Source organism: Harpia harpyja, chromosome Z (assembly GCF_026419915.1).
Source record: "Harpia harpyja isolate bHarHar1 chromosome Z, bHarHar1 primary haplotype, whole genome shotgun sequence".
In the NCBI taxonomy this organism is placed as follows: domain Eukaryota; kingdom Metazoa; phylum Chordata; class Aves; order Accipitriformes; family Accipitridae; genus Harpia; species Harpia harpyja.
Genome location: NC_068969.1, coordinates 10,744,749 through 10,756,380, shown reverse-complemented (window position 1 = coordinate 10,756,380; position 11,632 = coordinate 10,744,749). Strand labels below are relative to the sequence as shown.

Sequence of the window (11,632 nt, the reverse complement as noted above, 5' to 3'; positions counted from 1 at the left end):
AGTAATTTTGTTTTTTAAAAAAAAAAACACTTTAAAGCACAAAACAGAAATCCTAAGCTAATAAATCCCAGTTGCCCATATGATATGTCAGGTACATAAAAACATGTATGCCTGCATCTTGGAACAGTGAATTTTAAAGCTGAAACATTTTGAAAATGGTTTTATACTCTTGAATTCAGTAATGATAAAACCAACTTTATTTTTCTTAGTGTTAATCTGGGTTCTTCAGAGTTTATCTACTCAAGGATAAGAAGACAACTTTTTAACTCATGTTTTCTAAAATTTTAATAAATGCAAAGACTTATTATATTTTTATATCTTATTTTGATAGCTGTTCAGAGCATAACTTAGTTTTCTCTCAAGACATACAATTATTTGATTTCAGTATGTGGCTGACCTGAGGGCATTACAGAAACGCATACAGGAGGCTGATGAAACAATAGCTCTTATTAATAAAGAAGAGACTCTGCTCAAATGGAAACTGAGTGACTTTCCACTCCTCAACAACTTAAAAGTTGAGATTGAACCATATCAGAAACTCTTTCATCTTATACTGAAATGGCAACGAACAGAAAAAAGGTAATTCAGCTCCTGAAGCTAAATGAGGGAGAGCGGGGGAAATGCTTATGCTGGTTTTGTTCATGTCAGATGTAGAATACAGATTTGTTTTCTTATAAACATTTATTTATTATTGGCAATCCAAGTATAATGGTAATATAACTTACATATCAGGTTGTTATTTTTAATTCAGCTAGAAAAAATGTCAGCTTTTTTTTTGTAATGCAAAGGTGTGTATCGCATACTGGGTTCTAACCGTATTGGTTACGCTGGTGAAGCCTATAATAAGACAAACTCTGTGAAAGAAATGTATTAGGAGGAAAAAATTTGATTAGTTGTGAGCCATTTTGTATAGCAGAAAAGGAAGAAGTTCAGCTGGAAAGCTCACAACCTGTATGTAATGAAAACCATTTTTAACCTAACAGCTGTCCAAAATGCTATGTAGATGTGCTCAAATTATTACATTGCTATCTGGTGGCTAGATCCTACCACAAAAACTGTAGTATGTCTGAGTCTAAATTAGGTGAGATTGTTTACCAGTTCCTGCACTCTTTGGAAGTTACTTGATATGGCTAGAAAGTATGGATTTTTTTGAAAATACAAAGGCCTAGTATATTTTGATGTCATATGTTGATCTCTATCCAGAGCTTAACTTAAATTTCTCAATCCATGCAGTTACTTGATTTCAGTACATGACTGACCTGAGAGAATTACACAAATAAACAGAAGAGTGTGATTAAGCCACCTTTAGTTGTGCATTAGTGTTTTGCATAGAATGACAATAATTGGAAATGAGCTTTGTTCTAATTTAAATAACTATTAATCTACATCTCGCTTGTGTTGCAAAACAAAGTGTTAATTATTTGTGGACTATGTTTGTTATTCTGTTTTCTAACTTTGTGGTTTCCTCAGATGGATGGATGGTACCTTTTTGGAGCTAAATGGGGAAAGAATGGAGGCTGAGGTTGACGAGTTTTTGAGAGAGATATACAAAGTGTCAAGACTCTTCCAACAAAAGCAGAAGAAAATTCAACAGGAGTGGAAAAAGACATCACAACACAGAACTGCAGAAGAGAAGACAGAAGAAGAAACAAAGGCAAATCCAACTCTTTCAATGTGTTCTTCAGTTCTGGAGCAGATGAAAGACTTTAAGGTAAGAAAAGGTGAGGGATATTAATATTTGATGCTGAGGGACAAATGTGAAATTCAGCGGTCTGTATAGGTAGATGATGCAATGTCAGAGACTCCTATTATTACAGAGAGAGCGCGCTCTGAATCACCATTTCCAGATTGTACTGTCCCATTGATTTTAATAAAATTGGATTTTGGATATCTTTGTAGTTTTAGGACTGTGAATTGTTAAGGAGTGGACACATACAGGAGAAAAGTAATTTTTTGATGCAGAGAAACATTTAAGGATGTAGTTGGGAATTTTGAAATGGGACTATATGTTATGTTAATGGCAGCCCAATTTAATATAACATAGCTGAAAAATTGTTCCTTTTCTTTTTTCTGCTAAGGCTGTGCTTAATAGTTTTATATTTCTTCTTCAGTAGTTTACTACAATTATTTAGAAGTGGAATGGATAATTGAATGGATCTGTCTGCACTTTTCAGAAAAGATTTTCATGTCATCAGCTACTGTAGCAGAATTTTAAGTGCACATCTGTCGTGGTTTAACCTCAGCCAGCAACTAAGCACCACGCAGCCGCTCACTCACTCCCCCCCACCCAGTGGGATGGGGGAGAAAATCGAGAAGAGAAATAAAACTCACAGGTTGAGATAAGAACAGTTTAATAGAATATAAAAAGAAAAAACTAATAATGATAATGATAACACTAATAAAGTGACAGCAGTAATGACAAAAGGATTGGAATATACAAATGATGCGCAGTGCAATTACTCACCACCTGCTGATCGACACCCAGATAGTCCCCGAGCGGCGATTCCCCCGCCCCCACTCCCCCCAGTTCCTATACTAGATGGGACGTCCCATAGTATGGAATACACTGTTGGCCAGTTGGCGTCAGGTGCCCTGGCTGTGTCTTGTGCCAACTTCTTGTGCCCCTCCAGCTTTCTTGCTGGCTGGGCATGAGGAGCTGAAAAATCCTTGACTTTAGTCTAAACACTACTGAGCAACAACTGAAAACAGCAGTGTGTTATCAACATTCTTCGCATACTGAACTCAAAACATAGCACTGTACCAGCTACTAGGAAGACAATCAACTCTATCCCAGCTGAAACCGGGACAACATCAAAGATTATTAAAAAGTTAAGAAATCATGCACATCACAATTTTTACCTTATAAATGTTTTTCCTCAATTAGGAGAACATTCCCACCGTGACTATCTTTTGTAACCCCGGCATGAGAACTCGTCATTGGCAGCAGTTGTCAAATATAGTAGGATATGATTTAACACCAGACTCTGGAACTACCCTGAGGAAAGTTTTAAAGCAGAATCTAGCCCCTTATTTGGAAGAGTTTGAAGCTATAAGTGTAGGTGCAAGCAAGGTAAGCATAGAGATTTGATATTGACAAATACAACATCAGGTATCTTAGTGATGGCTTTTATGGCTTACTAGAATTTTTTTGTCTTTGCCCTTATGCAACAAAAGAGATTTGGTGAGACTTTGGACCATTAGATGATAACAGTGAGTGTGTAAACATTTGTATCTCACGTTACATTTTTAGTATTTCCTGAGCATACTGCTTTCTGTGCACTAGAAAATGACATACTAAGAAAAATAATAACAGGAAGTTAGTTTATGCTGTTAGAGCAAAATAGCTTATTCAGCTAGATAAGTTTATATATTGAATTAGTGAGGTGGAAAAAAATAATGCAGTGACTAAAATAAACTGTTTTCTTCTTAAACTGTAGGAATTTTCCTTAGAGAAATCAATGCATGCCATGATGGAAACCTGGGGTTCAATTTCCTTCAATACAAGTGTGTATCGTGAGACTGGTATTCATATTCTGTCTGCGGTGGATGAGATTCAAGCTGTTCTTGATGATCAGATTATGAAAACTCAGACAATGAGAGGATCACCTTTCATTAAACCATTTGATAAAGAAATCAGGGTACGATGAGTACTCTTTTTTTTTGCTGTTTTTATTTGCAGGATGACTATAATGTAAGAGTATGCCAATTGTATTACAGCTTTATTGTTTGACTTATTAATGAAATGCTTTCATTGATTTTTCAGCAAGATTCTTCTGAGTTCATGTAAGTCCTATTTACATTATTTCTGTGTTGGAATTCCCTCTTTCATTCAGATTCAAGTGCAACCAAGAGAATGTGATTATTTTTTCACATATTTTGCAAAACCACTATTTCTGTTAGTGTCTTTAACCTTGCTTCTTAATAACTGGAAATTATGTTTTTATTATTGTTAATAAGAACATTTAGTGACTTAATCCTTGAGTTTTGGACTCAAATTTTGAACTGTAGTGTTTTTGTCTGGGCAAGGAAACTTCTTGAGGGCTGGGAGGTTTTTTTAATCAGGCCTCAGAACAACGATGGGATTGCTTTACACCTGCTTTTGTATTTTCAGGGCTTGAGTAGTCTTTGTGGTGCTAACGCCATGACTATTGACAGGAGAGAAGCTAGTGAAATTGCTTTGCAGTTACCGTCCCTAGTTCTTCATTGGTTTATGTAGGAAATTTTCATGTTTGGGCAGGCTCAGTGAACATAGGCGGTATTTACCCTTTACAGGCAGCCTCTCCAGCCTCTTCCAGAGGTATCTGCTATTGTCCACTTTAGGGACAGGATACTGGGCTGGCTGCATCTCTCCTGTGATGTAGTGTGGCCTTTCTGGTATTCTTGTGCCTCTGCTGTAATTAGGCTGCAAACCAAGAGCTCCTTGCTGTGGGGAGATGAAACAGAATTTGCCACTGGTAGCCTCCTGGGTATTAATTAACCATTAAGTTGTTAAAAGATCATAGCACTAAAGTGATAACTGCATTTTGGAAAATTAATTTCCAGGTGAGTTAAACTTACTGATATTTTGGCCATCTGTATACAGGGAAGAACATAAATACTTCTAAATATTTTTGTTTTATTCTGTTTACTGCTAGACATTTTTATTTTCTCCTTGGGAACTAGAGTACCACAGTGTCTACCTTTCCTGTATTTATTCTCTCTAACATTATTAGTTTGGAAATATTAAGGTAACATTCTTTAAATATTTATTAAGGAATGGGAAAATCGCTTAATTCAAATTCAGGAGATTATCGATGAATGGCTGAAAGTGCAAGCACAGTGGCTTTATTTGGAACCCATTTTTTCTTCTGAGGATATTATGCAACAGATGCCAGAAGAGGGGCGACTCTTTCAGACTGTGGATAGATGCTGGAGAGATATTATGAAGTATTGTGCCAAAGACCCAAAGGTAAGGGAAGTATACAGTACTAAAATGAAACAGTAGCTTCTCTCTTTCTTTTTTTTTTTTTTTTTTTTTGTCAGTGCTTTTGTTTTCAGAATATATACTGGACTACTACATCAGTTGCCTAGGCTTTCTAGGAACAAAGCCATGTTGTACATTATTCAAATAACTTCTACTGTTTGAAGTATCTTATTTATAACTTACAGTTTGCGTGTGTTTGTTGTTACAGGTTCTTGTTGCTACTTCCTTGATAGGGTTATTGGAAAAGCTTCAGAACTGTAATGAGCTTCTTGACAAAATCATGAAAGGGCTTAATGCTTATCTTGAGAAAAAACGTCTCTTCTTTCCCCGGTATGATGAGTTTTGGCTATTTAGAAAACCAAGATTCTGAATGTTTATTTTGTTGTGAATAAGGTCGGCCTTTGAAGTTGCTTGATAATACATTTGCCTTTTTTCTTTTTTCTTAATTTTTTTTTTAGCTTCTTTTTCTTGTCCAATGATGAAATGTTGGAGATCCTGTCAGAGACTAAGGATCCTCTCAGAGTTCAGCCTCACTTGAAGAAGTGTTTTGAAGGCATTGCTAAGCTACACTTCCTTCCCAATTTGGATATTAAAGCAATGTATAGTTCTGAAGGCGAGCGTGTAGAACTGATTTCAACCATTTCTACTTCTGAAGCTCGAGGTGCAGTGGAGAAGTGGTTAATTCAAGTAGAAGATACTATGCTGAAGAGTATACGCGATGTTATTGCTAGATCAAGAATGGTACGGATTTTGTAATATTTTAATAACTGTGGCACAAATAGACCTTTCTTTATTTTAAGGCTGTCTCTTGGCTTCCTAAAATTCTTCCTGAACACAGGAGTTGATGAAGTTATGGGGCCAGGACCAACTTAACATGACTTGTATTTATAGGCCAGTGAGATAAGTAAGAGTTTAGTTTGAATAAGAATCAAGTCATTTTCCTGTAACACTGAATATAAATTCTTTTAAAAGCTTGGCAGCAATAGTGTGTTTATAGGATATCTCACCTGACATAAATAAATTATTCAGTTTTTTTATTTAATTACAAGTTAGAAATACAGCACTTGTAATATGTTTGCTCCCTCCTAAAAGAAAGTCATTAACCAGGAAATGTTTCTTTGTATAAAGTTAGCAAGTTGTGAATATTTACATAATATGGAAAGATAATTGCAAAAATCTTTAAAATTATTTGATAACAAATTGCAAATCTAAGGGGAAAAGAGCATTTAAAAGTTTGTTTGGGCTTTGAAAATAGGAAAATAATATTTTTTAGCAAAGAATAGGAATAGGATCACATTATATGCTTCTGTATTACATTATGATATGTAGGCACTGGCACTGTATTTGTATACTGTATTTAACTCTTCAGGCGTATCTAGAGACTGAGAGAAAAAGATGGGTTCTGGAGTGGCCTGGACAAGTAGTATTGTGTGTGTCTCAAATGTTCTGGACAAGTGAGGTACATGAAGTTCTTTGCAGTGGACCACAGGTACTTTGTAATGCATAATCTTTTTAAAAAATCTTTATTAATTTTTCATTTCAGCTAATGTATTTCACTTAAATATTTTTCTACAATAAAAATAAAATTTGAAAAAGGATCAGCATATGCATTTGATATACATGAGTTTATGTACAGTGATTTATACCTTTTATTCAGGTACTTGAATATTCTTGTTTAGAGCAAGCATAGATTAAAATGTAGCTTTGCAACAAAAATGAATAACTGTAAATGAGAGAGAAGTTGATGCAAAAACATGACAATGTAAAAGAATAGCTTAATAAGCAATCTCCATTAAGATATTTAGTCAACATGAAGAAGTCTGGAACACTTGAAACTGTCATATAATCAGTTTCATAATTACCTTTTTTCTCCTAGGGTTTAAAGGATTATTATGATACGCTTCAGCTTCAACTCAATGATATTGTAGAGCTGGTAAGAGGAAAACTGTCGAAGCAAACAAGGACTACACTGGGTGCCTTGGTTACTATTGATGTTCATGCTAGAGACATCCTCATGGAAATGATTGAAAATGGTAATTATCTTTTAAAACTTTTTTTCTCCACATGTGTCTTAATACATAGTTAATTAAAAATAATTAACCAATCTGATTTTGCTGCCTAAACCACAACAGTATTAAGATATGTACGTGAGTATTTGGATGTAAGCATCAACATTAGTAATTTCAAAGCTGTTTTAAATTTAAACCTAATAGAAAATCCAGTTACCTAAAATGTCTTTTATGATTGCTTTCAATTCTGTGTTTATCAGGCGTGCAGAGTGAAACAGACTTTCAGTGGCTTTCACAACTACGATATTATTGGGAATTTGAGAACGTTCGTGTCTGCGTTATTAATTGCAATGTAAAATATGCCTATGAATACCTTGGAAACTCACCACGCCTTGTCATTACTCCTCTTACAGACAGGTGTTACCGCACCTTGGTATGATCTTCCACCAGTGCTACTAAATACTGTATTTACTGTAGTATAGTATTTCTCACACTGTTCATTATAGCCTTATTTTTAGGGCTTGCAGTTGCTGTCAGACTCTGGTATTTCTGTTAAAATGCAGTTTTCAAAGATTGTAATTTCTATAGAATATTGAACGTGAAACTGACTTGTAACAACAAATCTGGACAGCCCACCAATGTGACTGAAACATTAGTGGATTGTTCTGTTGTGGATATGTTTGTTAAAATACAAACAGAAAAAATGCCCAATATTTTTATTGCTGTCTAGATTACGAGAACACAAAATCCTTTTCTGATGTTCTGTGGTTGCTAAATAAAGTAGAGAAGGACCCACTTGTGATCATATTGTTCCTAAGGCTAGTACAACAGTTTGGCCACATTTTAGTATCCCTGCTCTTGTTAGACATTTTTATTATTGTACCGGTCTATCCTCAACTAACCTGGCAACTGAAAGTTACCAAAGTCATCTCAGATATGGCTTTTCTGACTATCATTTACTGCAGTTTATTTGGCTGGAGTTTCAAGTTTTACTAGGCACCCAGACTCCTCCTGTTGTAAGATGGTAATTCTCATGCTGTGGAGACCTAATCACCAACTCCGTAGGGTTTAAGAAAGAAAAGGTCCGAAAAGACCTGACTGATGCATCTGAAGATATTTTTTTGCCCTCTTTGTAGCTTCAATTTTTATGGTACAGTTGTAGCTGATGCTTGGTAAGTTCATCAAAACTTCAAGGTACATTGGTGTGAGAGGGCAATGCAGCTGGTAGTTTGTTTCTTTTTTAGGCTGACAGACCTTGAATCCTGGAACAAAGCAGTTGAAAGCCTGGCACTCTGGCAAATGGAAGTCTCATCCTTTGCCCACTAAGGTCTTAATACAGTATTCCCAGAGCTTGTCAATATAGACGTGTCCCTGTAACTGTGGATCGGAAGCCAAACACATCTGAGTTTTTGTTTAGAGTCTGCAACTTTATTTTTTTCTGTCAGATTTTCCTCCTACTTCCATGGAATATGGGAGATAATATGGAATGGTAAATGGAATACACATGCAACAAAGGGGGACAGTGTGGGAAAGAAAAAAGAGGAAAAAAGTATATTAAAGGAGAAACAGGGATAGAAAAGAGTAGCAACCAAGTAATTGCATTGAGTTTAATTTGAAAGATGTATCTAAGCAAGGACTGAAAGATTGAGTCCAATAAAGTTTGAGTAACTAATCATGGTCATGATGATAATAAAACTAAACTCTTTTAGGGTCAAAATTCAATTCCCTTGTATATATTTCCAAGCTGTAAGTAAATTTCAGATTATTTTTTAATTAGTATAACCATACTCTTTATGTCAGATATGACTGTATGAAAATATCTAGTGCAATTTAATTTAGCATTTTCATTCAGAATAATTTAATATGAATGAAGTACTAATAATTTCCATAAACTATTTCTGTTTCTTAGATTGGAGCCTTTTATTTAAACCTTGGTGGTGCCCCAGAGGGTCCAGCAGGGACAGGTAAAACAGAGACCACCAAAGATTTAGCTAAAGCTCTTGCTGTTCAGTGTGTTGTCTTCAACTGCTCTGATGGCCTTGATTACCTGGCAATGGGAAAGGTAAATAGAAAATAAATGTATTTTGTATTTTATTTTTTCGGATGAAAATTGTAGGGTCCCTACTTTGCAGAGACAAATAAATGTGGCACCTGTGGTCTGCTACCCTTGGACACTATATACTGGTCTCTACCTAGGTTTAATTTTCTGTGCTTTACGAAATCCTATTGAGTTGCTAATTAAAACATGAAAGAAACAAGAGTTCACAGGGTCAGGATCTTCTGATTTAGCTTTCTTTAGAACCAAGAGAAGACTTTGTTCTTCAGTACATCACTGATCTTTGCTCTAAACAGGCTTAGATATTATTATCATAATAGTATCTTTTATGTAATTAAACTTCCAGCATGATACTCTTAGTTTCTTTTGAATCTTCTAAGATTCTGTTAGCGATATTATTGCTATCTTTCTTTATTTGCAGTTTTTCAAGGGTTTGGCTTCATCAGGTGCATGGGCATGTTTTGATGAATTCAATCGCATTGAACTGGAAGTACTGTCTGTTGTGGCACAGCAGATCCTTTGCATCCAGAGAGCCATACAGATAAAGCTAGAAACATTTATTTTTGAAGGAACTGAACTGAAACTTAACCGCAACTGTTTTGTAGCTATTACTATGAATCCAGGTTACGCAGGACGTTCTGAACTTCCAGATAATCTGAAGGTAAAATAATAAAATACACACTTCTGCTTAAGAATGAATTTTTTTTTAAAATTGAGGGACACGTGTATTGCTGGTTTTAATTCAGACTGTACCACCTGGAATATAAACATATACATGTTATACATTTTACACATACTAAGCCTCTTTTTTTCTTTTTTTTTTTCTAAGTACTTTGTTCATTTTGAAGGAATTTGAAATATTTTTTTATTGTGTCTATTAGAGTTTTTCATGATTATTTTTCCAGGGCAAAGGCTGTAATACTGTAGCAAGTAAACTGGCAAGTGTCGGGTTGGGGGTAGATGATAAGATTTGGATGCTAACTTTTTTAAGACAGAGTGATAGTTTGCAAGAATGCTTTAAGAAAGTATTTTTACATTGCATTCGTTGTAGTCTTATTTAAAAGAGGTGTTGGCAAACTACACTTAATACATGTAATGAATTTGCTTAGATTACCTGATGAAATAAAATCTTTGAAATGATTGTTTTGACTAGATTAGCTATTTCGTTGAGGAGGCTTGGCTTTAGCAAAGTAATCTGGAGCTTTTTGGAACAGCATCTATTCCTTAAGACTCAACATGGCACAGAGCTATTACTTAAAGAAAGGAAGTGCATTCTCTCACCTGCCATGTACAACACCTTCCTTTGCTTACTGCTGTGTTGGATGTGTCAGTGTAAGGGGCAAACTGCATTCTTGAGACAGTGGTGAGGGAAAAGAGCTGGGAGAGAAAGTGTCTTTTCTGCACTGGATTGTACATTGAGATGGATCTTGATGGCAGCTTGCTTACATTAGCTTCCTAGTGAGTCATAAGCTGCAAACGATAATTCTTCTATTTCATTGGCTGCCAAGTGTTCTGCAGGCCACTGCTTACCAGTGTAACCGTTTTAAATGATCCACAGCTTACCTAATCATACTAAGCAGTACTTCATTTAAAATGTTGTTACTGTTTTCAGTTAGAAATGCTGTGATGGGATGAATACTGATCCATCACCTGCAGAAGTTCTGAGTTACTTTCCATTCCTCAACTAATTACTTAAAGATATTTCTTTGGGTATGTATTTCAGGTTCTTTTCCGAACAGTAGCCATGATGGTTCCTAACTATGCTCTGATAGCAGAAGTTTCGCTCTATTCATATGGATTTTTGAATGCTAAGTCACTGTCAGTGAAGATAGTAATGACCTACAGGCTTTGTTCAGAACAGCTTTCCTCTCAGTATCACTATGACTATGGTATGCGAGCAGTTAAAGCTGTGTTGGTGGCTGCTGGGAATCTAAAATTGAAATTTCCTACGGAAGATGAAGATATATTGGTGAGTTCCTGAGGGAGTAATTCTTAAGGAATTTTATAGATGCACGTAATTCTGAGTTCTGAAGGGTAGTTCCACCATGTCCAGTCACATCCCTGATCCATGTTTCTTAGTTTGTGAAACGAAGATAATAAAATACATGCTGTGCTTTCCAGTGCTATGCTGATGATTGCACAGTTGTGCTTAACTGATTATCAAAGGCACCATTTAATTAATTAATCTTTATTACTTATTAGATTATTTTAATTGCTGAACAGTTTATTCTGTGTTTTTAATAAGAACAGTAGAATGTATTTTTGTTTCCTCTAGCTTCTTAGATCAATTAAGGATGTGAATGAGCCCAAATTTTTGTCACATGATATACCTCTGTTCATGGGTATAACTAGTGATTTATTTCCTCGAATCAAGCTTCCTGATGCAGGCTACAATGTAAGTACACTTGTAATTTTTCCTTGGCCATAATCATTGTGGGTTGTTTTGTGGTGTTTTGTTTTTAACTAAGTGTAATTAATACAGTAATTTGTGAGCTATTGCAAGATAAGGAAAGTTGCTGAATGTTTGCAGTGAAACTTAGTACCAAAGAAAATTCTTGTATCTGTTCTGAGTATAATCCACATCTGAGTTCCCTTGCATCCAGA

At 35.4% G+C, this 11,632-nt stretch overlaps 1 protein-coding gene across 1 annotated transcript in view; it reads left to right on the top strand.

The window, feature by feature from the left end:
* DNAH12 (dynein axonemal heavy chain 12) overlaps positions 1-11,632 on the top strand; it is a 72,794-nt gene that overhangs the window by 17,088 nt on the left and 44,074 nt on the right. Inside the window, exons 15-28 of the mRNA XM_052778441.1 lie at positions 386-579; positions 1,471-1,711; positions 2,885-3,070; positions 3,438-3,638; positions 4,754-4,948; positions 5,172-5,293; positions 5,422-5,704; positions 6,333-6,452; positions 6,840-6,996; positions 7,233-7,405; positions 8,882-9,034; positions 9,450-9,689; positions 10,752-10,997; positions 11,304-11,423. Coding sequence (XP_052634401.1) covers positions 386-579; positions 1,471-1,711; positions 2,885-3,070; positions 3,438-3,638; positions 4,754-4,948; positions 5,172-5,293; positions 5,422-5,704; positions 6,333-6,452; positions 6,840-6,996; positions 7,233-7,405; positions 8,882-9,034; positions 9,450-9,689; positions 10,752-10,997; positions 11,304-11,423 — 2,631 coding nt within the window. The remainder of the gene's footprint in view (positions 1-385; positions 580-1,470; positions 1,712-2,884; positions 3,071-3,437; positions 3,639-4,753; positions 4,949-5,171; positions 5,294-5,421; positions 5,705-6,332; positions 6,453-6,839; positions 6,997-7,232; positions 7,406-8,881; positions 9,035-9,449; positions 9,690-10,751; positions 10,998-11,303; positions 11,424-11,632) is intronic.